Source organism: Urocampus carinirostris, chromosome 18 (assembly GCF_059441175.1).
Source record: "Urocampus carinirostris isolate Australia breed hairy pipefish chromosome 18, RoL_Ucar_1.0, whole genome shotgun sequence".
In the NCBI taxonomy this organism is placed as follows: Eukaryota; Metazoa; Chordata; class Actinopteri; order Syngnathiformes; family Syngnathidae; genus Urocampus; species Urocampus carinirostris.
In genome coordinates this window covers 10,684,150-10,710,713 of record NC_142366.1, presented here as the reverse complement: position 1 = coordinate 10,710,713, position 26,564 = coordinate 10,684,150, and the positions used below count along the sequence as shown (strand labels likewise).

General features: G+C 37.1%; 1 protein-coding gene across 1 annotated transcript; it reads right to left on the bottom strand.

Moving 5' to 3' along the window:
* Nucleotides 1-3,709: 3,709 nt before the first annotated feature.
* On the bottom strand, nt 3,710-24,789 carry csrnp1b (cysteine-serine-rich nuclear protein 1b). The gene is made up of 5 exons (XM_088322398.1): nt 24,569-24,789; nt 12,438-12,636; nt 9,697-9,956; nt 8,134-8,430; nt 3,710-6,983 (listed from the first exon to the last, which is right to left on the bottom strand). Exons 2-5 carry the CDS (start codon nt 12,616-12,618, stop codon nt 6,168-6,170), a joined length of 1,554 nt encoding a protein of 517 aa, XP_088178524.1. The 5' UTR covers nt 12,619-12,636; nt 24,569-24,789; the 3' UTR covers nt 3,710-6,167.
* Nucleotides 24,790-26,564: the final 1,775 nt, after the last annotated feature.

Sequence of the window (26,564 nt, the reverse complement as noted above, 5' to 3'; positions counted from 1 at the left end):
CGTACATAGAAGCAATCGATGACAAGCCACAATTTTGGGCAAATTTTTGTTTTTGAGATGCGCCTTATAATCCTGAAAAAATGTACAGTATAGATTTTTTTTATTGTTATTACTTGCAAATATATATAACAACTGTTTATTTTGTGTGAAATAAATAAATATTTTTTGTTTTTCTTATGGAGAATGTATATTAGTTTTATATTCGTTATGTAAATGAATGTTTAACCTTTTTCCTTCTTTTTTACACAAATATCATCAGATTAAAACCACTTGCCTCACAGGACCTTATCAGAAAATTAGAATCTTTTGAAAGACTTCTTTATTTTCTGTAACTGAAATATTGCAAGCCTTGATTATTTCAACATTGCTGATAATGGAATACTGCCTACTAGTATACTTTTTCATGATATTCTAATATTTTGAGATGGGATATTAGGGTTTTAGCAATACAGTATTAAAACAGTACAAGACTTGAAATATTTCAGATTTGTTATGACTCCGGAATGTATTCCTTTTGTCACGACCAGAACAGAAGTAGGACCCAGATGCGTAACGTTACTCACAAGTTTATTGAGATTTAGAGGAAAGGCAGCGCCAGCGATCTGGTGCTCACTGGGCGCGGGAAGCAAGCCGCTCACAGGATCGGAATGTTTTGCAAATGAGGAATTGGATCTTCCGGAGCGGAAGATCGTAGCGTAGTAGACGGAAAAAACAGGTCATTAGAAGGGACGGGAGATCAGAACTTGGTCGAGGTCAAAAAACAGGTCGTTAGCCGGGACGGGAGATCAAGACGAGGTCGGGGTCAAAAAACGGGTCGTAGCCGGAGACAAACAGGGAAATCAGGAACGGACGAGTGGAAAACGGTCGACAAAACAGGACCGACGGGAGTCAGAGTCAAAAATGCTTGCCTTGTGAAAACAGAGGTTCGCTTGTGGACTGATAACAGGAGAGTGAAAGGACTGAGCTTAAGTAGGATGGGGAACCAATCAGGTGACCAGCAGGAGCTGGCGCCAAACGAGCGGGCACAGGTGAGTGTAATGAGTAATCATGACACCTTTAAAAATAAAATTGAATTACGGATACAATATTCTTATTTTCTCAGACAGTGTTGTATAGTTCACACGATCAGAATTAGCTTAAGCCTCGCAAGTCCTGCTACCAAAGCACCTGTCCTCAACATAGGGTAAAGGATGTTTGGTCATCGAGAGCCACAGCCTGTCTTCAAACGTTTCTCTATTCTCAAAGGAAACACTTCAAACATGGGGAAAAATATGACATTGAAGTGTAAATATCACGGGTTTGACAAAAAAAAAATCAATATTCACCACTGCAATGCAATCATAGCGGTTAGTCGATGTTGATGCTGTAAGTATAAGGTCAACATCTTTTTAAATAAATGCCAACCTGACAATATTATTTTTCATGGGGCAACTTATTCGTCTGAGCAAGTAATTTTGTTCGTGAAATAAGTGTAAAGAGGAAATGTCCACATGTTTATCAATCTTAAAGTATGACCTTTGCGAGAGTCTGTGACGCCTGATGATGACGGCAATGCTAATGACCAATTATGACCCAGAGTTTTTTAGCCACTTAAAGTCTTTTAACGGGAAGTAAAAGTCAAGTCATGTTTATTTGTATAGCCCTTTATCACACAGTCTCAAAGGGCTGTACAGACAAAAGACTACTATGACACCATCCCCTCCACACCTGAGGAAATCCCCCTTCCATAATGACCAGGCTGCAATGGATGTCCCAAGGGCATCAACAGATAATACACAGACATCATCAACATGCAATATAGGTAGTGCAGAGCAATCCCCAGCACCAGAGCCCGAATGAAGAACGCTCTGAAATCTGCGGGAACCTGAAGGGAATTCTCTGATACAGTAATCCCTTGCTGTATCGCGGTTTACTTTTCGCTGTTTCGATACTTTGCGGGTTTTCATCGTACATCGTGTTTTGCAGCAGACAACACACAGAAAATGTTATCACGGGGGCAGGCCGCAGAGGGCTGTGTTTGCGTGTGTGTTGGGTGTGAATGTGTGTGCGTCACTGTGATAAGCTGGTGTATCCAGTCCGTCAAACAGCCAGCCAGGCTCACAAGTGAAATTGTCCACCCAAAACAAACTGCAACGAACAGCAACAGCTAGTATTTTAACAACTCGTTTCAATGAAAAGAAATTCATCATTGAAATCCGACACTGACAAAAGTCAGAAGAGCGCAAAGAGATGTTGATCACCACCAGGTCATCTGTGGATCGTTATTGCGTCCTCCTATTGGTTGTTTTAAACAAACGATGATTAAATTCTATTTTAATTCACACCAAGGGAAAATTAACCTAAAATGCATGTTTTGGGAATGGGGGAAGAAACCCATGCGGACATGGGTGAGAACATGCAAACTCCAAACGGGGATACTGTGGTAGCCAGACTTGAAAACGGAGTCTCTGCACCGTGGGGCTGCACACTAATCACCCAACAGCCGTGCAGCCCAGGAATTTTACCCAACTTCCTAAACCATTTTAGAATTATTACTCTCTTGTCATTGATAGCAACGTATTGATATAAAATAGATAAAACGAGGCACTCATGGATAAACATTTACTAAAGACTTAAAAAAATAAGAATGACAGGACAAGTAAATAAAAATATGTAAAGCGCAAAATCTAACTTTTTGTGTAACAAATGTAATTGTACCAATACAATTTTGAATGGAGTGATTACTAATATTATATATTTGTATCTTAGCCAGTAACAACCCCTTTTAAAGGGACATTGTGAATTATTTGACCACTAGATGTTGCTGTATTGTGTAATACAACCAGAAATAAGTGTTTAAAAAGCACAAGAATACTAGTGACGGAGACTCAGTGATCAAACGGCACAATTTTTATGCAAATTGTTTTACCAGGCCTTTCGCATTTTATTTTTTATTTTGATGTCAGCTCAGTCTAGGTGAGGCTCATGTTAGGTCAAATAAATGGAAACAATGCATTTCAGGTGGATTGGCCGGTCCAAATTGTCCCTAGGTGTGAATGAGCGAGCAAGTTGTCTGTCCCTGTGTGCCCTAGGATTGGCTGGCAACCAGTTCAGGGTGTCCCCTGCCCGATGATTGCTGGGATGGGCTCCAGCATCCCCGCGACCCTACTGAGGATAAGCGGTGCACCTAATGAGATGAGATGAGAATCAGCCTACGAGTATTTGTACAGTAAATATTTTTGTACAAGTATGTTTATATGATAGTTCAAGTATTTTTGCTTTTTATCAAAGTTTTATTTACGCCTTCCCAAGTTATCTGTACTGGAAATAGTGGGCCCTAACATTATCAGTTGCCCTCTTGTGGCTAAGATCAGTAATTTGGAATTCCAAGTAAGAGGATTTTTTTATTGATATGCATTTCATTCAATTGTATGAAGTGTCGTTTTTATGGGTATTGATTTTTAAAAACGTTTTTGGGGGACAGAAGGGGATATTTAATGCATAGGTGAGACATATGATGTTAGTACAGAGATGGCTGTCTGTTTATAGCCAAGAGTCTGAAAAATATGGCACTTACCTTCCCTCATTGATATTATTCTTATCATAATCATTATTAGTATTATGGGTCCTTAACTTTATTATTGTCCGTTATAAATGGGGGGAAAAAAATCATTTTTACCATTTAATCAAGATACATTTCCACAAACAATCCAACACAAAACAGGAGTCATCCATTTAGGAAACTTTTTATTATAGTAGGGACAGGCTGTCAAAATGACTTGATGATGAAAAGTCCATCAAACAGCAGGTTGAAGTGAGCGTGTACAAAATAAAGCAGCGTTTGCGGGAGCGCCAAAGCACAAATATGTACATGAAAAACAGAGGCCCCAATAGTTCATTTAACAAAAAAGAATAAGACACATTTATAGAAGTGGAGAGGAATAAGAAACAAGCAGTTCTGATAATTATTACATGATAAACACTATTGCCATTTCTTCGTTGTTTTTTCTTTTCTTTTACAAGAGCTGCACATGGCATCATCGGATAGATTGTTAGAAATTGACACCAAAAAGAAAATGTAAAAATTAAATAAAAGTCCAATTTTGCTGCACTTTGAAAAGTACACAATCATAAATAATTAACAAAGCAGGGACCTGCATGCGTTAGAATTGGCGAAGCATTGAAAAAACTAAAATAATACACGTGTGATATGTACAGCGACTCGCTCATAAATCCTCCATTACAGCTGAAAATATGGCCACAACCAAAAATGTAGCGCACTTTCTTCCTCCAAAAAATTTATGCCGTAAATGGGAATTATTTGCATATTTTTCCTCCTTCAAAATGAGGCAACTTGTTCATATTGGGCGATAAAAATTGCATAATATATGCAGTTTTTATGCGGCAATAATATACTTTATATATACTTAACATTGTTGTCCCTCTGATTGAAAATGTACTCATAAAATAGTAAATTTTTCAGTTTTGTTAGAATTCTTTGTCAAACTACATAAATTAGTTTGAAAATATTAGTAATTTTCTATTATTAAATTGCATCTGCAGAAATATTATAAACGCCAAAATGGAGTGATTGTGGGTGTTTTCTTTTCCAAAAGGGAGATTCCACAGTTTTCTTGCCAGGCTCCATTTTATTGCCAAATGAATTAAATAACTGATGAGATAATAAGTTAGTCAGCAAATACATAAATACTTTTCTGATGGCCTTTTTCCGATAAGGTTATCAAAAAATAAAATAAAAAATAGGGAAAAAAATAGGAATGACGACGATTGCACTTGACGGTTGTGAGATAAATGAAAGCACAGTGCTTCTCGAGTGGAGAATAAATAAAAATCCTTGAAGGAAATAACTTAAGAGTTTGGCAGAAAAAAAAAAAAAAGTAGAGCGTTGCAATAATCAGCCGAGGAACTCCATAATTTATCGTTCAACCCCAAAAGATGATGCCTTTGAGTACGGATAAAGTGCTGATGGAACGGGATTTGTCCATTCTTAGTACCATGCGAGACTCTAGGGAGTCTGCCAGTCCCTCCCCCTTTAAAAATGAGACTCCGCCCCCAGGAGTCGAGCGGCTTCAGAAAAACGAGAAGGAAAATCCCTGAGGTGCACATTCAGCTGTGTTACGGCTAGTCCCCGTTTTAGGGGTTTAGTTGAGGGGGATATTCTCGGCGGCCTTTCCTCATGATGCTGCAAATTCTTAAGTGTAAAGTGCAAAAACAAATTAAAAAATGGACCCCATTGGTGAAAAATCTTGCTTATTTGATGTATTTTCTTAAGATATTTTGATTTGTTTCTTGAATGAAACAAGAACATTCACAATTCGAAAAAATGATCTTATTCAGTATATATTTGGCTAATTTGAAGAAATATTTTCTACCAAAGTTTTAAAAAAATCCTTGAAATAATAAAAACAGAAAAACATGTCTTTTAGATGTAACTCCTATTAGGAGTGGGTTTTTTTTTTAGCAAAAAAACAAAATGGAATAGAACAGTAAGCACATTAAAAAAAATCTTATTTCATTATAGTTTTTATAGTTCCTTGAGTTAAATAAGAAAATTCATAATTAAATTCCAATAGTTAGCTTATCCAGCAAATATTTTGCTCATCTGAAGAAATATTGTCTCCCATGGTTAGAAAAAAAAAAAGTTTTAAATAAGCAAAACAACTTCTCAAGACAAGATTTAAAAAAAAAAAAACTTCTAGTAATAAGGCGCCAGCAGGCTGTACTTGCGCAAGACACCCCAAAGGAAATGGTGCCCCTACGACCCTACTATTTAAGGGATCAACCAACCAACCATCAAAAGAAAAAATATCTTAAAACAATACTCTGCTGGATGACAGTTATGATTGTTTATTATTTCAAGATTTTTTTTTTGTTTTAAACTACATATATCTTAAAACAAGAAAAAACACATTTTCAGTCAATGGGGTTAGATTTTTTTGTTTTGTTTTGCAGTATACCACCGAGCACCCTTCCCAAAGTCCTAGTTTTGGCTTTTCCGCTGAAATGCGCTAAAACCTTCATAAGTGAACTTTAATGGACATTCTCCAAACTTCTCAAGGGACACGTCCTTTTGTCCTGTTTCAGGACTTATTTCTTTTTTTTTTTTTTTTTACAATCTGTAAACCAGAAAACCCAACACACCAGACTTCTCCCTTGTCCGTCTACAGTCAAACCTTCACAGATTCCATCACGGAGAGCTTGATGGCTTCCTCCAACATCTGATTGTCCGTAAAGGCTGCGGGCGGTTCTGGGACCGACTCAGAGAGTCCTATGAGGGACTCCAGGAGGCACGTTCCCGTGTCTGCGGACGCCGGAACGCTCGGGTAGCTCGGCAGCTGAAAGTGGAAAAAATTGTCCATGTGCTCGTACTCTTTGAGCGAGTTGTAGAGCGAACTAGGGCCCAAGCAGGGGAAACCGTCAAAAAACTCCAGATCCGATTCGGAGGAGAGGCTGAGGTCCATGTTGTAGCTGGCCGATCGGTCCACAGTGGGCGAGGGCGTGAGTGGGACGGGGATGAGTCCGTTGACTTGGTTGGCGTTTTCGTCGAAAAGTTCCGAAACGGTTCGGTTTTCCGGCGTTGCCGCATTGTCCTCGGTAAAATCCGCCATGCTGAAGCTGCCGAATGTTTCGGTTGTCCGCCGAGGACACGCTTCTTCTTCTTGGTGGGCGTCGCCCATCCCAGATTCGTTTAAGCTGAGGATCCGGTTCAGGCCTTTCTCATCTACGGAATCGTCGCTGCGGTCTGACGAGTCAGTCATGTCGCTGCTGCAGCTGCTGTCCCCGGTGGATGCTAAGTCCGAAGTAAAAGACGAGGGTCGAGGAGGCGGGGCCTCTGACTGTTCCTCTAATCGCTTTTCCAGCTCCAGCTTCATGATAGTGTGGATGTAATGTGTCTGCACACGCGTGGAGTTGAACTCGATGCGGCCTTCCGTGTTTCCGCAGCCGTCCTTTGTGCAGCCACACGGAAACGAAGAATGGTCCATCTGCCGGTGAAAGACACAATTAGTGAACTGTATTCTATCTAGCTTAAAGGATCCGTGCGGAATTTGGATCAATGTTATTCTCCGCCGCCATCTCCTTGCCTTAAGTCATGATTGCAGCCATAGTGCGCTTGTTTATGATTCTCATGCAAGTACGCGCATTCCTTAGATGCGCACGGATAAAAAATATTTTTCATCTTTTTGGGGGTTTGGTTTGTCATTTGGACTGTACTCGAAAAAGGCTTTTTGGGCTTCCACAATTTTCATGCTACACTAACAAAAACCTGCAGCAAAAATTATGAAGTCACAAACGTTTTTTTATTGTTAAAATTTCAAAATATATTCAGATTGTATATACATATATATAATTAAACCATCCAGTTAGAATAGAAACAAAGTAAGAGGAAAAAAATATATTTTTAATACACATTTTTGTTGGTCTGTTTGTAGATACTGTAACTGTCCTTATTAATGTAAGTATTATCTTTCGGTTTTAATTTTATTTTCTTTTAAATTATTTTGGTAAATTTCTAATGTTTGTTTTGTTTACTAGCTTTAAAGAAATCAATCCTTTGAGAAAATAAAAAAAATAAGAAGAAAAATAATGGTCTATATGTAAAATAAGATAAGGATGCTCATTTTAAGTATTTTTCAGATTTATGTATTTTGCGGAAATTGTAACAATATACACACACACACACACCGAATATTTTAAGACCACTTAAAAATGTTAATTTATTAATGAAAATTTAGAAAATATTTAAGAATACTATACTTTATAATATTTTTAATCTATATTTTTTATCAAGGCTGTTTTAAGTTCATGTCAAAAGGGAAAATTTGTTTTAAACATTTTATTTTAAAATGTTACTATTAAATTTATCATAGTTCTCTTTTTCACTTTAGTTGCAGAAATTCAAAATTATCGTCTAATTAAAATTGAATAAAAAATACTAGACACATTATGTTCTCATTTTATTTTCATTTATCTGTATTTGTTTCTCAATTTTTCTTGTTGTGAATTGGGTTCAAGAGATGTACAGTCATCTACTACATATTATGTTTTCAAAATATTTTCTAAATGTCTCATCTCATCTCTCATCTCTCATCAAACAGAATTCGATTATTTAAAACTGGTAATATTTCTCCTTACCTGACATTTAATACCGGCCAAGCTACAGCCGCACGTTTCAGGTTCGCAGAATCCTTGACAGTCACAGCCGCAACGCTCCCTGGAGATCCTCAGCTCGTGCAATTGCCTCTTCTCCTCCTTGTCCACCTTTTTGACGCCAGCAGCTCGGAGCAGCGCGTAGCGCCTCTTAGACGGGTACGGTTGGAGGAAAGAACCTTCCTCCAGGTTGGCGCCGCTTACGTCCACATCCCGTACCGGGATGTCATCCACCGTTAGACGCTCTGCTTCTTCGCTGTCCTGGGTCCCGTTCTTGGTCAACTGCAGAGAAGAGGGTCGGTCAATGGTTAAATATATTCCCAAACAGAATTATTTCGATAAGAACGGAACGTGTAGTAATTCTGCCCACAAATATGCAAATATGTTGCAAAATATTCTCTGCGCCGGGGGACTCAAGAAATTTAGTCTTAAAGTTGACGCATCTGCCTTGTTTCTTCTGGGGCTGTGACGTTATTGAAGGAATACAGAGTTTTTGAAATGGTGAATCCTGTTATCAAAACTAGAGAGGCCAGTATCAAAACAGAGGTGAACAGCGATTGCATACAGCTCATATCTGTTTGGAGGAATTAGAACATTGCTTACCCTGTCACTGGGGGCCTCGTGACTTTTATCAGAGTTGCATGCTTCTACCTCCTAAAGCTGCGTGAGATAAGTTTACCTGCAGCTGATACAGTGTGCGTTCCTTGTTTGCCCTACCTCCCTTTTAGGTATGCAGTTGAAACTTATAGTTTTTTGTCGTACGTGTCACGGTCGGTAACATTTTGTCAGGCTAGCTCCTCGTCAGCATCGGGGCTGCTGAGGGATTTCCCATTTTGTTTGCTCCCAGGTTGGTGCTCAGTAGCTGCCCACTGTAGGTTTTTGGTCGGCTAGCCTGTCGTTAATGTCCCTTTTTTATTCATGGCTGGTTTCACATTTGGCGCCGTAGGCGTTTTTTGCTGTTGGTTCTTAGTTAGCCTGGCTGCTAACTGCATGTTTTTGGGCCGGCAAGCCTCTTGCGTTTCCACCGAAGTTGCAGCAGCCTTTCATTGACAGGTCCCAGTTATCCCCTCGTTGGCACTTCTCTGTATGTTATTTTTGACAGTTAAACCCATTTTGGCTGCTCGACCTTCATTGCAACATTACTGCATCCGCTTTGCGACAACACACAGGCATCCTCCCCCCAAAACTACCGAAGCTTCAATTAACCTCCTAAGACATGGCATTCACATGCGTGGACAAAAATGCACAGCAAACAAGAAGCTCGTTTTTAGGAGGTATGAAGACTAGTAACCTTTTCAACTAATTAACCTGCAAACCAATATGGCAACTGGCTTGCTATGGTGCTGGTGTCCCTCCAATTACGTCAAGCAAAGGACCAGAAAAACAGGACATGCTGCTTTCAACATGCGTCATCTCGGAAAATAATGAAATATGTTGAGATCGCATGCAAAAACCATGCATCATTTCCTTACATTTTGCATGTTTAGGAATTTGTGATTTCTTTTAAGCCAAACCCCCTCAGACTGAAACACCAGTTTTCTGACTTACCTTTAATTTCAGAGCTTCCAGCTTCTCTTCCCGGAGTCGGTTTAGCAATTTTTCGCGCCGCAAAAGCCTCTGCTCAGCAGCAAATTCGTTGAGGGTGTACGTGCGGCGTGCGCTGTGCCGGGGCGTCATGCCCAGGGTGCATCCTCCTCGGCTGGGCACGCTGGTGAAGCCTTGGCACCGTGGGAAGAAGAAAACCGTCACTTGGTCAAAGGTGACGTTGCTTCGTCGCGCTCGCTTGGATTTCTTGAGGATGGATGTGGCTGCAATAAAGAAAAAGAAAACGGTTTATTTGTTGGACCACAGCACACAGACAAACCTAGGAAGACATGAGAATTAAACGGCCAAAAATGAATTGAAAAATTAAAAATCTTTTTTGTTGACAAATATTTTTGCTCATTTTAATATTTCTTATCTTACTAATTTTTCACTCTCAATTTTGAACAAGAACTGAGGAAAAATGTGTTTAGAAAAAGTACAGGGAATAAGTAATTTAATGAATTACTTAGTTTATTTCATTCATTTATTTTATTTTTGTTCAATTAGATTACTTTATGTAATTGCATGTATCCAATCTGATTTAATGTCAATTTATATAATTTAATTTCAATTCATGTATCTAATTTTATTCATTTTTTGTGTTTTAATTCAATCGAATTAAATTTTGTTTATTAATGTAAAATTATTCATTCAAAACCCTTTTTAAATCTAATTTATGTAAATCATTTTATTTGACGTAATTATATTTATTACACTTTTATTTATTTTATACTAATTTCTATATATATCTTAATTATTTAACAATTCCTTATTTTATCTACACTACCATTCAAACGTTTGGGGTCACTTGCAAAATGTTATTATTTGACGAAAGCTTGAAAGTTTGATGGGTAAAACTATATTTTTTTTCAAACAAAAATAATTATTTCTAACCTTCTTAAAATCACAGTTATTCTTTCGATACACTTTGCAGCCCATTTGATTAAAAAAGTGACTTTTAATGGAAAACACAAAATTGCCAAGGTGACCCCAAACTTTTAAGTGGTTGTATATGTAGATAATGTATTTATGTAATTATTATTCTTGCAATGGATTTAATAGGCACAGAGAAACATGTAGGGGGAAAAACAACCGTATACAAATTCATTTTTTCGTTTTTGTGCGAGCACTACCTATGTGTGCCACTAGATGTCAGCATCTCTCCTTCAGTAGATTTCAACAGAGCTGATACAACAATGAGAAGCTTCCTAGGAAATGAACACCCTCTCTCCCAAGCTCCCCTCTTCCCTGACTATGGAAATACATAACTACACTTCCCATGTGCTCTCCATTAATTTTTGAGGAGAATAAGTACTGAGCTTTTTTAGCAGCTGTTACCAAATTCCTAGAACTCTGCTTCTCCTCAACTTTTCCAAATTAGGAAGGTCAGAACAAAAACAAAGGCAAGTTTTATTTTAGTTTAGGGAAGTGCTTATTGAATTATGTTTCTTCTATAAAATTGTGCACTGGTAAACCTAAAATATAAGTAATAAAGCAAATAAATAAAAGCATTTGGGTCCCAAAAATCTGAGGGGGGGCAGTAGCAAAATAAGAAACATTTAAGTGAAGTCCGTTAAGAGAATTTTTTTTCTCATTTTACTATATCTTTTAAACAGAAACTTCATCATTTTGGCATTTTTAAGTGCAAATGCATAAGGGTAACTATTTATATAAAAATAAACCTTTTTCTAATTGAGGTATTACTTAAATAAATCTGAGGACAATTACAAAAAAAAAAAAGATTTATCTTGCCCTATACTTAAAATAATTTAAACTACAGTACATAATTTTAAGAATATGATAAAATAGATTTTATAAGTAAATATATGTGTATCAATTATCTATTTTAATTATGTTTGATATATTTTGTTGTATTTTGAGACTATATAATAAGGCATTTATTATTCGTTTTGTACTTTATTATAGAAAATTGCTTTAGTTCAATTTTTTGCAGTGTGCTTGCCACTCTTGCGGCCATTTCCTTAACATGAAAGTATGATAAAATATGACACGTATTATTAATTATTTCATTTTGAAACTGTTGTCCTCACAAAGGCTGAAGGGCCAATATTATTCGAAGAAAATAGAAACATGATCCCTTTATTTTACTAGATTGTTTGTATTTGATACGTTGTATAATAAAATGGGAATCGTTTTTCCAATTTATTTCAGTTTTTGTACATATTTGGTGTTTTTTTTCCTTCTTAATTTTAGACTTTTAAAATAAAATAAAAATAATTCACTTATTCTACTATACAGATTGCTTGGTTCATATACTAGAATAATTATTTTGCAGATTTGCATCTTTTTTCTTCAACTTTTTAACATTACTTCCATGTTAATTGTACCATTAAACAACCTAATACCTGGCTGCTTCAGCAGATTTTCAAACTAAATCAACCTCGGTCTCAAACGAGCAATAAAATGACTTTTTTTTTTCTCAGCAGCTTCGAGCGACCCAGGACCAAATGGGCCTCACCCAGACAGAAAGCTGTCCTCAAAAGGCCCCCCCTCAAGCCCCCAAACCGTCACACCAAAGTGAGGCGTCAGCGAGTGAAGGGATTCAGCCCTTTGGCTTTCAAATCAAAGCACCGTTTACTCGTTTCATGGCCTGCCAGCGGAAAACATTCCTTCACCCCGCTCTCCATTTCAGCTGCTTTTCTTTTTTACAAGGCAAAATGTTTCCCGTCCGCGCCTTGACTCACTGTTGAAATGCGTGGCCGGAGAGCCGGGGTTGCTAGGGTTAGAATCCAGGGTGTCCGAATAGATGCTCTCGCCCTCAGAGTCCCAGGCGGAGCAGGCCGACGAGAGCGAGGAGGGTGAGGGCGACGAGTAGCACGGGTCCTCGCCCACATCCTCAAACTTTCTCTTCAGGAGCCCGCTCATGGCGCTAGCGTGGACGATCTGCAAGGGGAATAACAGAAAAATGGGGTCAGTAAGATACAATTTCAAAAACAGCAAATTACCTTTTGTGGTAAAATACTATAAAACGATAGCCAAATAATTACTTCATTTGTTAGCTTCTCTAAAGCAATATTTCAACCTTTATGGTGATGTACCCTTTTGCAAAATGTTTTTCAGACAAGTACCCTTAAAGGTAGACTGTGTAATAGTTGACTACTAAATGATACTGAATTGTCTAGTATGAAAACCAAAATGCCAGAAAAAACATGGTAGCAACTGCTAAGTATGAATTCCGCTATGCAAAAGAAATACACATTTGTAGACCTATGATTTTTTTTTTTAAATAAAATTAGTTTTTAGGGGGTTGATTGATATCAAAACTATTAAATTTACAAATGAACCCAGATGGTAAATAGTTCCAAATTATTTATTTTTTTCCAACACAAGTTTTTTCTTTATGTATCCTTGTGAATCAAAGACGTATTTTATGTATCATTTATTGAAATAATAAGTTCATTAGGTACTTTTATATTATTTTAGTGACTGTCAAATCTGTTAAAAAATCTCAAGTATGCCATTTGAGAAACACTTCTGTGCATCAAATGAACATGCTAATTATCAACGACAATGCTGGAATTCTGGATATATGAAACAACGCTATCTAGCGGTCAGTAAAAAGATGAAGAATCAAGCCACTAATGCTAGCATTCAAGCAAAAGAATCAATGCTAGCTAGCAGCTGACAAAAAAAACTTTGGTTGTTTTCGGTTCTCGAAGTACATATAATCTATACGAGAAAAACAGATGTCCAGGTGTACACTACAATGCTAATTAGTGATATCATTCATGTTTAGATTTTATGATTTCATGTAACGAAATATGAAAATGCTAGCATTCTGGCAAAATAAACTATACAAGCAAGCAACTAACAAGAAGACTATGCTGGAGGACGACGCTAGTATTCTAGTAAAAGGAAGCAATGCTATCTTGTAGCTAACAAGAAGATGGCGATGCTACACGACAATGCTAGCATTCCAAAAAAGGAACAAAGCTAGCTTGTGGCTAACAAGAAGACAATGCAAGTCTTTGGTGCTTAAATTACATGTTTTTGGTTAGAGAAAACAATCAAAACCAATGCCCAGGTTGATGCTACAGGCAGGACAAGCAAAATTTGGATTTGATGTCACCAACTATTGACATTAAAAGATAAATCCAGAGTTAAGTCATTCCTAGCAGGCTTCCCTCATGCTTTTCCCACATGAATGCTCAAGTTGCCGCCTGCAGCTAGCTAGCCAGCGACAGGAAGTAATCAATCAGCCGTAATTTGCATAAGTCAACAGTGAGCGAACCCCTTCACCCTTTTCCTTGGCAATCCAATCCAAAGTCATCGATTAGGCGGAACGTTACCCCGATCGCTACCCAGCCCAATCAACGAAACCTTTTCCCCCTCAGGCAGGCAAAGACACAGAAGATGTCGCCTCAGAGAGAGAGGACTTGCTGCCTCAGCCATAAAAACAATCAATCCTCTGAGAGGCGAGGGGATGTCGTTTATTCTCACAAAACGTGTAAGTATTCACGTTAGATTTGAGCTGATTAAATGAAACTATGATAACTGAGAATCACGCCTAATTCGACCAAAATGCCCTTTTTCATTTTTTTTCTTATTTTTTTAACTGAAATATTTGCAGTGCATTTGCAGCACCACACCACAAAAACTTTTATTTTTTCAATATCTTTTAAAATGTCTTTCTTGTCTTGCTACAAGGCAATACACCACAAATGAGGAAAATACATCTGAAAATATACCAGTAGTTTTATTCTGTACTATTATTTGATATGACTGTTTTATTTTTCTAAATTATTTAACAAGACTTGTGACTCCAAAATGCATAACTAATAAAAGAAAAAGTATATATTTTAAATAGGAAGATGTCTGCCATCAACTGAAAAATGAAATGAAAAATAAGTAAATAACTTTAAATTAAAAAAATCAAAAATAAAATCAATAAGTACAAAAAAATACAAAAAATAAAATAAAAGTAAAACAAAACACTAATATAGAATAATACAAAGAAAAGGTTGACTTTTTAGAAAAATAAAATAATTTCAAAATAAATAAATAAACAATATTTTACCCAATATTTTTTCATATGGATCGCGACATTTTGGATTGAGCTTGCAGCTCTACAATGCAAACAAAATACAAATAAAAATCAGAAAAGAAACAAAGAAAATGTACTTCCACTCACTTTTGATATAATTTCTCCAATGTGCTTTATGCTTTGGTTTTGCAAAGACACCATTCTAGGAAAGACACCTACACCCACAGGGACCACACCTACGGCCAAACCTCTGCTAGTATAAACTCAAATTATGTACAATATTCAAGCTACTTGATTCTTCTATGGGGAGGGGGCAGAATCATTAGATGTCTGGACATTGATTTTGAAGGATTTTTAGAAGGTCAGGAGGTGGCATGGGCAACGCTTACCTTCCATTTTGCTTATTGTTTAAAAGCTAAGTGATTTCTGGGGGATAATTACTGGGTTAGCCTTCGAATGGCGAGCTAAATGCCGGTTCCTGAACAATTAAGACAAAGAGAATGTCGAGCGAGGCCTGCTGGGGCGCCGACGCATTCCCGGCGACCTTGGAGCGAGCGAGGGGGAAGAATGGCTAAAGCAGATTCTCTCTTCGTGAGTTCCAAGAAGAGTGTGACCTGCATGCCGCCTGCGTCTTATCAGGGCGTGTTATGCAAGTGTCAGCATTCCGCTCTGTTAGGGGGGGAGAGTGTCGTTTTCTTTAAGGTTAAACAAGCAGTCGTATTCACGTTCACGCCTGCCGATGAGATGCTCAAAAATTCCAGTCAGAAAATTAAGAATAAAAATAGTAAAAGAAAATGCTCTTTCCTGATTAAATTGTCTTGTTTTTGTAGTAGACAAGTATGGTAAATGGACTGCATTTATGTAGCACTTTACCAGTCACTGAGGACCTCTAAAGCGCTTTACATTACACTTTGCCCATTCACGCACACACCCACACACCAATGGCAGAGCCAGCCATGCAAGGCTACTACCTGCATATCGGAGGCAATAGGGGCTCAGTTTCTTGTGCAAGGACACTTTGACATTTAAGTCGGAGGAGCCGGGAATCCAACCTGCAACCTCTGGTCCCAAGACAACCACTCTACCTCCTGGAGCTATTGCCGCCCCCAAGTATGCAAGTTTGTAAGTTTGAGTAATACATCTTATTTTATTGTATTCAAAACATTTAAACATTTGTGACATTTTGTTTTTCTGTGTATGCTCATTACAAAAATATTGTGAATGAAATATCTGAAAAATATTTTTTCAAACAAGTGTATTTTTTTGAAGATATATATATTTTTAATTAAAACATTTTATTGAACATGGTGCTATGTATAATTGCACACTGCAAAAAAAAAAAAAAAAAAAAAAAAAAAGGAAAAATATATAAATAAACATAATTATACTACTATCTATCAAATAAATATTTTTTTAAATTTTACTTTTTTAGTTAGTTACCAAATACTTAATAATACTCTTGTTAACATATTATATTATTGTTATTTTTCAATGTATTTTAATGTAGTAAAAATGGTAGAATTTTTTTAAATTAATTTTATATATATATATATATATATATATATATATATATATATATATATATAGTAAAATGAGAAAATTATATAATCGTATTGCATTCAAATACGTTCTTTTTTCAAACTATTTCTAAAAATAAATACTATTGCACAAATTTATTTTTTTCCTTTTTTAGTGGACTTTTTGCTGTCATAATTTAAAATGTTTTTTTATGTTCAGGCTAGTGGAAAAAATGCAAAAAGAAATGTATATTTATATATTTTTTTCTGGTCAAGAAAAAAATTGTTCTGTAACATGACGGAAAAATAGCAAGAATGAAAATAATTGAGTGAAAAATATGAAATTAAAACATCTTATAAATGACAACATTGAAAAAAATAATAATCTTATTTTACTGTATGTTTATGTGGACTGTAAAATGTGCTTTTTAAAATTTTGTAAAATAAAGTAAAATAACACTTAAAATTGGCTAAATTATATTTGTCAAGAAAACAATTTTCCTTTAAAGAGTCTTATTTCCAAACAATTGGACACTGTTCAGCTGACAAGCCACAAATTATGCAAGAACAAAAAGGACAATCAACCCTTCGACAAGAATGAAGAAGAGAGTCAAGGTCAGGTTTTAACGCCCTTCATTTGATAAATGAATCACTTTGCGACAAACAAAAAAAAAGGGTGGGTGACTACCTCCATTTAAAAACCACATGATGCAACCTGGTGCGGAATGGGTAGAAACAAAATAAAATCGCAAAAACAAAACCAAAACTGCAAGGCGTCCTCCGGGGAACACATTGTGCCGGCTAAGCAAAGTCTTTTTAATTAAAAGCTGCAGCGAGCCAGAAGGGAGACGGGAGGAGAAAGAGGAGGATGAGGAAGAAAAGGAGGAGAAAGAGGAGTGGCGGCGGTGTCAGAAGTGGGTCATTGTCTCTTGACTGTAGCCTACCTGACACATTAATTTGCTAATCCTGTTCAATGGGCAGAAACAATAACGAGGGGTTAATCCTTGTGCAAAAAGACAAGCAACAAGGTTGGAAATTACTTCTTGTCATTATCACAATAATAATAACAATCAGATTGACTAAAAATCCAGATGAAATGCCCGGATAGGCGGCGCCCGACGCTAAATTATGCATTGCTGTCATTCCATCAGCGGCGGGATAAAAAGCCACAGACACACCCGAGGAAGATAAATCACTCTGCGCGAGAAGATTTGTCACTAAAAGGTACAATGCAGATCCAATCTCATCAGCCCTGCCTGATTATCGGCATTCTAGCGTGGTATTAGAGACGCTTACGCCGCCTTTTTGGAAGAGACACCTTTACGCAATAGAACAATGGAAGAGTTTTGGGTTGTTCAGCTGGCATTTTGTGGAAAAACGAAGTGAACCACCTGGCAGGGAAGAATCATCACTAAAAAGTACAGCACAGATCCAATTGTCTCAGCCCTGCCCATTATCGGTGCACTGGTGTGGCTTTAGAAACACTTAGTCTTTTGAGTCATAAACTTTGACATAACGGAACATTGTAGGAGTTTTAGGTTTTTGAAATGTCACTTGACGGGAAAATGACAAATTACAAGGCATGGGAAGATTTGTCACATCGCAGATCCAATCGTTTCAGCCTTGCCCGATTATCAGCGCACTATTGTGGTATGAGCGACCCTTAAGCCGCCTTTTGGAAGAGACACCTTTACATAACAACGTAAAAGTTTAGATTTTTTGGCTTTCACGTTGCGGAAAAATGACAAATTTCTTGGCAGGGAAGATTTATCAAAAAAATGTACAACACAAATCTCATCGTGTCAGCCCTGCTCAATACCGATGCGCTACTATGGAGTTAGTGACAATTACCTCACCTTTTATACATAAACTTTGACGTAACTGAACATCAGGGTTTTGGGCTTTTTGGCTGTCACTTCATAGGAAAATAACAACCTGGATGGGGAAGATTTATCACAAAATCTTTCCAATACAGATCTAATCTTGTCAGCGGTGCGGTTATTATCGGTGAGATAGTGTGGCGTAAGCCACACTTACTTTGCCTTTTGATACACAAACTTTTACGTAACGGAACAACATCAGGGTCTTAGGGTTTTCGGCTGTCACTTTGTGGGAAAATGACGTTAATCACCCAGCACTGGAACACTTGTTACTAAAAATATACAGTGCAGATCTAATCACTGTCAGCCCGATTGTCAGCGTGTTAGTGTGGCATTAGCGATGTTAACACATATTTTGGTACTGGCACCTTTACATTACTGCAGTTTTTGGCAGTTACTTGACGGTAAAAATGACGAACATCACCTGGTGCAGGAAAATTTGTCACAAAAAAAAGGTACAACGCAGATCCAATTGTGTCAACCCTGCCTTATTTTTGGTGTGATAGCGTGGTATTACTTACTCTGCATTTTGGTAGCGACCAAATCTCGATAATTAGACTAGCCAGCCAGGTATTAGAAGGCAAGTTGGTCGGACTTTTCATTCAAAGACCAAATAAAAAATGATCGTTTTTTGTGTCGATTTATTTGATACGGAGTCATTTGAGCACCAAAGTTCCACTATACATGGCACTGAACCATAATGAATCGTTGAATTTTCGGATGCACAATCCACCAACATACCCTTAACCAATCTATAATTTGTCAAATCCCCCACTTCAAATTAATCACTATTAGCAAGATTTTCGGATGCCGACGGAAACACTTCAAGAGAACAGAGTCGAACTTGATCGATCCGTCATGCCAACGAGACGGTCGACCTTGCTCCCTTTGTGCTGCCTGATAACGCTAAAGTGTTCAGTGGGAGGGGGACGGGGGCAGGAAGGCGGGTGCTAATCTTAGCCAGCAGAGAGCATTTACATGGCAGACTGACAACCCGGCACGGCCTCTGTCAGTCTTACTGTCTAAGTGAGTGAGTGCTCATAAAATGTGATAATGATGAAGCCGTGGAAAAGTGTGTATTAACATGTCAAGGCAGGTCGGGAGTCGCATGGGGCACCAATCTTTTTGCTTTATCACCAGGAAAAGACGGAAAGCGGAATTCTTGGAGATGAGGGAACGCAAGGTGTAAGGTATTGATGGCACCATGATGTCATTTTTATTTCGATTCATTATGACATTCATACCAATGATATTACAGTGACACCTCTGCACTCGAACAACTGTATTCGAACAAATCAGTATTCGGAAGAAAAAAATAGAGGCATTTTTGCCTTGATATGCAAAGGAAAATTCGAAACTTAAACACACCAGTTGAACACAACTGAATGAGTTGGGCAGCCATACTCTAGCCTGGTGGGTAAGCATCATTTCAAGAGATATAATCAGACAACATGGTTTATAATTTATTGTGAATTAGTGTGTTTTATTGCCTTTATTGCAGACAATATTATATTCCAAGAAAGTGATGGAAAAAGAGGAAAACAAAGAAATGATCCAGTCGAAGAACTACTTATTTTTTGGAAAATACGAGAAAAGTGTACCAGTGTCTGCAATCGAACCACTGTTCAAAAGTTACTGTAAATGGTTTAAGACTTTGATCTTTATTATGTTCAATCTTGATCATGTACACAATTAAAAATCGTACTTTAGGTCAATGCTTTATCAACATTTACGGTATTTGTGGTTCTTTAGGTACATGGTTTAGTAATATTTTATATATTTTGTAAAGTGTAAGTGTAGGATCACTGATTATTGTCAAGTATCGAGGTATCACTGTACACCACGAAGCAGAACCCCAAAAAGCATAAATGCCTCTCTTGTCTTGGCATTTTTCTATTTTTTCTATTTTGCTTTTCCTCCGCCAGAAACATTCTGTTCTCCTGACCTGACCCATGGTACAGCTTTCCAAAAAGGAGAGGTACTAAGAAAAGGGAGGGAGGGAGAACAGCGCAAAGCAAATAAATAATGTCATGTCTCAGAAACCGCAGGAATTCCATCTCTGGCAGTTTTCGCTGTAAAGGAGCTCAATCGAACACAGATGTGGCTTTCTAATTCTTTTTCTTCTTCTTGTTCTAGGAAGCTTGCACGGCAATGGGCAGGGGCGCATGCAAGACACACCTGATGAGGGAATTAGGCACACGTGCAACTCACATGCGGCTTTTAAGCTGCAAAGAAACCAGATGTAGTTTTAATGTTGAGTTTTAGTTGTTATTTTTTTGTCGGCCACTACATAGGTTTTAACTTAATCTTTGATAATGCTTAATGCTGCATATTGATTTTAGATATACAATAATCTTGAATTGCACGTGCAATCTTATAACTTATAAATAAGACTGGCACAAGCACAAATCAGATAAAGTCAGCCTGAATGATAATATTTATGTAATATATATTTTTACACATTTCCTAATTTTATATATATATATATATATATATATATATATAATTCCTAAGTACATTTTGTTATGTACATTTTGTATTTTTAGTTATATACAGTACATGTTTTAATATATTTAATTTATGCAGGCTATCTGATTGCCTCCCTGTCCTTTTTTAAGCCTAGTCCTGTCACTCTCCTTTTGTCAGTCCGTCTGCGAATCTCTGTTGATACAAGGCAAGCCTTTTTGACCCTGACTCCCGCCTGTCCTGTTTTTGCTCCCGTTTTCCCACCTGTCCGTTCTGATCTCCCCTTGTGTCTCCGGCTACGATCCGTTTTGATCCCAACCATGTCTGCTCTCCCGTCCTGGCTTACGACCCGTTTCTGACCCCGACCACGTTTTTGCTCTCCTGTCCCGCTATCGACCTGTTTTTCCTTCCCTGACACCTCCATCGCCCACTACGGAAGACCCACTCATTTTAGTTAATATTTTTGAATCATCCCTGTGATCCTCGTGAGGACAACCGGCTGCAAAATGAGTTGATGAATGTAATTATTCATTATGTATGTTTATTTATTTAATTGTAAAATCATTTTTAAATTAAAATCATTACAAAGATTTAAAAAGTATAAAAATAGCTTTTTTAAATTAATGTTTCATCTGTAGCACATTCGCCTAACATGAGAAAGGTCCCCAGTTCAGGTGGAAACATATGTTGGCTTGGAGAGGGATGGGCGCCACCAGGCTATACTTGCCCGAGACACACTACAGGAAATGGTGCCCCCACGACAGGAGTGGTTAAGAGACGTAACCAACCAACCATCATATACTTATATTTTTTTCAGGAATCCACAATAATAAAGAGAATAAAACTAAAGTGAAATTTCAAAAATTAATACTTTATTTAAAATGAGTTTTTTTTTCGTTTAACTGAAGAAAATGTCTCTGCTGGGTTAACATTTATTTCAGAATTGTTTTTACATAATTAAAGCAATATTATATTTTTAAACTAATCTTTAAACATGACAAAACTACTAATTCAAACTGTTTTTATTACTCTAATCCAACCTAATTTAAAAATATTTATCTTTATATTAAATTTAAAAACTAAACCAAATTTAAGACTAAAGAAATGCCGTACAGTATTTTTAATCTCTCATGAGAATAAGCAGAGGGAAAGATGGGAATTATTATATATTGTTTAATTATTAATATTTTATAAAATGTGTTGAAGTACATGAGAGTCTTAACTGGGCCTGATGGGGTGAATCAATTTGTTTAGAGGGGGGCTGCAGTTTTCCAGTCACCCCCCCCCATGTCGCCACTGCACAAAAGAGAGAAGGGGGGCATCCTGCGTGAGCAAAATGAAGCCAGGCAACCTCGCTTGAACCCGACTCTGCTTCTGCAAACACTTCACACAAAATCGCGCTCACCCAAATCGGCGAGTTTGCACCACCGGGAAGAATTGATCTTTTGTCCGGAAATCCAGACAGTATTCCAGTGTTAAGCAAAAATCGAAGAGTAGTACATTACATTTCTCCGTAATCGAACCTGGGATGATCCGATGCGATTCCCTTGAGTGAATAATAAAATCAGCCTATCCAAATTACCCTAAATCGACAGTTTCCCGATCACCTCAATGATGCACTATGTAAAATTGAATGCAATCTAGTGGTGAATTAGGAGAATGCAACAACCTAAATTCACCTTTTGTAAGTAGTTTAATCGGCCCACACAAATGAGCCTAATCGACAGTTTCTCAATCACCATAAAGGGGCAGTGTGTACAATTTTGAGCCATTTAGAGGTGATATGAGAATACAACAAACTAAATTCCCCTTGAAATAATGATTTAATCCCTGTACCCAAATTACCTTAGACTGACAGTTTCTTAATCACATTAAAAAGGGGCAGTGTGTACAAAGTAGTACCATCTAGTGGTGAATTATGAGAATGCAAACCAACTATATTCCAGTCTAATTGCAATTACAAAATATTTAAAAAACATTTTACAGGGGAATTTTATTCCATAAATTAAAATTTGTTCTTTAATACAGTTAGGTAAATTCATTTTGATAAATAACACTCATGTCGGTTTTGCAACCAATTTAGGAATATAAAGAACCATGAAAATATATATCGAAAAAATAATTACTTAAATAAAATAACACTCTTGTTTTTTTTTAATAATTATGCAAATAGATAAAACTGACTCAGGACCCCCACCCCCCCCCCCAAACACCAAATTATTTAAATTCACTCATTTCAGTTATTTTCTCCGCAATATATTAGTGAATAAAATAACCTAAAAAAGATTTAAATAATTTAAAACTTGTTTTAATTTATTTTCATAAATATTTTGCAACCAATTAAAAGATAACAACAAAACATATTTCTAACACAGCTGCAGCTCAAGGTTATCTTCATTTGCCTCATGTTGAGGTTTTGAGTTTTTCCTTGCTCTCATGTAGGTTTTAGATCAGGGGATAGTGTTATAATTGTCTGTAGTTTCTTTGATGTGTGCAGCTCTTTGAGATTTCTCGTGATAAAGGGCTATACAAATAAACATGACTTGACGAGACGAAACTGATTTATATTAAGTCGTGACGTTTTTTAAAAAAATAATATTTATTCCAAATAATTTGATTTCTTTAAATACATTAAATCATGTCAGTTTTTAATCTCTCTCTCATATATATATATATATATATATATATATAAAAAAAGTGATTATTAAATTCATTATAATTCATGATGGTCTTTTATTATTATTATTATTATTATTGTTTAGAAAGCAATTTAAGAGTAACAACCCATACAAAAACAAAATCTAACATTTTTAAAATAAATTAACACATGTTTTTTAACAATAATTCTTCAGCCAATTAAAAAGCAGCTCTAAAACCCATTCAAAATATCGAAGATTATTTGAATAGATTCACTCATGTCAATCAGTTAGCATTAAAAAAAAGAAAGACTACTGAACCCATATGCATACAATGTTTCACAACAATGACATCTATGACAATAAAGACTATTCAATTCAAGATTCTTTAAAGCATAAATGTGTTAAATTTGACCTCTAGATGGCACTGTGTTGTCAGTGAGTCATGGCACTGTGTGGCTGCAGGATGCCAGACAAACATGGCACCAATCTAAGTGGAGATTCCACTGTGTAAAAGGAATACAAATTTCTCAACCTTTAAATTAACATTGGTATAAGAGTTTGTGTATTTTTGCCTAATACTCCAATTTTTTTGTTCACTGGATGATAGTTTTTCATACCACTTGGAGGCAATTAATATTACACACTGTCCCTTAAATTATGAAACACCTTAAATAATTGTCAAAATTCTGACCACTTCGCAACACCCTTGAACCCCGTAACAAGTTGCACACCACAGTCTGAACACCAACAATGCAACACATCTGAACGTAAGAAAATGTAGCGCGTGTTTGTGCGCGTGCGCACGTGTTCCCCAGTAAAAAGCACAAGGACTGGAAGCAGTGTCAGTAAACAAAGGATCATTCTCCTCCCGTGCGCGCGCGTGCGCGGCCCTGACATCCAAAAAACAACCGGATGAGGTCGCACTAGAGCTGCTTTTCAAAATAAGTGTTCACCGGCGCGCGCACACAATGAACTAAAACTGAATTCACAATTTAAAAAAAAACACGCGTGGAATTCATGTTAAACAAACGAGTTACAAAATAGAGATGATTGATTTAAAATTTTATGTTAATGTTTTTTAATTTTTAAATGGAAGCGTCCGTGGGTCGTGTGCAGGTGACAGCGGCAGTATCTTGCGCGTGGGCACGAATCACGCACAACTCCTGTCAATAGACCTGATCCCTGATTGATTGACAGAGTTCACCTGTGACTCTTAAAGAAAAAAAAACTCGCGTGTTTTAGTAGATTTGGATTGAGACTAAACCTAAGAAATAAATCCACGCGTGACACATCCAGGCAGGTTACAGTACAGTACTATAAAGGACTCACCAGCAAGTGTCCGAGTGTCCGATAGGCATGAGCGCCGATTAATGACGGCGGATTAATCCGTGTGAGGAAATCACAAAAGCGGAGCGTGGATCTTTTTCCACACCAAGCTGTTTTTATGTCCGTGCGGCTTGAGCTCGTCCTCTTGTCTGGAGCGAAGCGGCGAAGAGCTTGAGCTTTTTTCACGCTCTCTCTCTCTCTCTCTCCCTCCCTCTGTGTTTCTCAGTCTCGTCAGTGGAAAAGTCCCTCCCGGCGTGTGTTTGTGACGCAAGCCGTGACACAGAGCAGAGGAGGCGGCCCACGCTGCTTCCTGCCTCCGCCTCTTCCGCGCCCTGTTTGACTGGATTACACGCAGCGGTGGTGGACATCATTAGTAATAAATCGCGAGTAACGGGGGAGTGCTATTTTTTCACAAAAGTGATATTTTTTTGGTGGGGGGGGGATTGTCGTGATGACGTCAGACATATATGGGTTGAAAAAAATAACCCAATTTGTGGAGCTGTTTTTGAGGAGTTTATTTTCTCAATATTGTCATCTTTTGTGACGCAAATCTACCTTTTATTGTGGTAACAAATACAACTCAATTTGACTAAAAAAAAATTCTCTAGAATGAAGCCAAATACTCTGTATTAACTAAACTTTGGTATACTATGGCATTTTTTTCCCATAAAAAACATTTTTTGTGCATTTACCACTATTGTGCTCTTGTAACTTTTATCTTTTATTTTTTTAATAAAAAATACTAGCCTCCACTTTTGAAAAACTACATTTTTAAATGTTTGTTTCATTATATCTATAACACAAATCTCATCTCATCTCATTAGCCATACCGCTTATCCTCAGTAGGGTCGCGGGGGGCTGGAGCCCATCCCAGCAATCATCGGGCAGTGGGCAGGGGACACCCTGAACTGGTTGCCAGCCAATCGCAGGGCACACAGGGACAGACAACTCATTCGCTCATTCACACCTAGGGACAATTTGGACCGGCCAATTCACCTGAAATGCATGTCTTTGGAGTGTGGGAGGAAACCGGAGTGCCCGGAGGAAACCCACGCAAGCACGGGGAGAACATACAAACTCCGCACAGAAAGTCTGGAGCTGGATTTGAACCCACGACAGGTTCCCATGACATGAACTGCAGACATGGGGACTTGAGACTTAGTGACTTGGACTCGAGTCGACTCGAGTCGCTGTTTTTATGACTTGTGACTTGACTTGGACTTGGCAATCTAAGACTCGGGACTTGACTTGTGACATGACTTGCCCAAGAAAAAAATACTTGGGACTTACTTGGGACTTGAAGGTGAAGACTTGAGACTTACTTGAGACTTGCACATGTGTGACTTGGTCCCATGTCTGATGAACTGTGCCGCACAAGCGCTAACCACTGCGCCGCCGTGCTGCTAACACAAATGTATTAATATATATTTTGACGTATTTCAAATTATAGTTGTTTTTAACATTTTATTTCTATTTTATTATATTATTTATTCATAATTTTTAAGTAAAAAATACAGAGATATGCTGTATATGTTTTCTAAGTTGTATTGTATTTTGAATATAAGTATAATATGTTATTTAATACTCAAAAATATTAATTATTTACTAAATACATTCTTATTTATTTTTATATTATATTTTTTATAATAGTTTTTTCCTTTTTTAAATAAGTTTTATAGCCCTTATGGCTATAATAAGGGCTATAATTACTGATGATTAGTAATACCTAATATTTAAATATATTCTTTTTTTTATGTAAATGTTAATATTTTTGTTGTTTTTTTCTACATTGTAAAGCTATTATTGCTATCAAAAGCACATTATTAGTATTAATTCATTGATGATTGAATGCATTTTTATTCTTAATGTTTGTTCATACTGTACTTATTTTTCATTTTTACTGAGTACATTTTAAAGCTACCATTGCTATCAAAATCACATTATGAGTATGACTCATTTTAAAAACATTATTCATAATACATTTTAAATATATTGTGTT

Bases quoted from the DNA above. Each gene is read 5' to 3' on its own strand.
- csrnp1b (XM_088322398.1), bottom strand. From the start codon at position 12,618: ATGAGCGGGCTCCTGAAGAGAAAGTTTGAGGATGTGGGCGAGGACCCG. The intron at 8,431-9,696 runs GTAAGTCAGAAA...TCTTCTCTGCAG, and splicing joins TGGAAGCTCTGAAATTAAAG to TTGACCAAGAACGGGACCCA. The intron at 6,984-8,133 runs GTAAGGAGAAAT...TTTCACCGGCAG, and splicing joins TGGCCGGTATTAAATGTCAG to ATGGACCATTCTTCGTTTCC.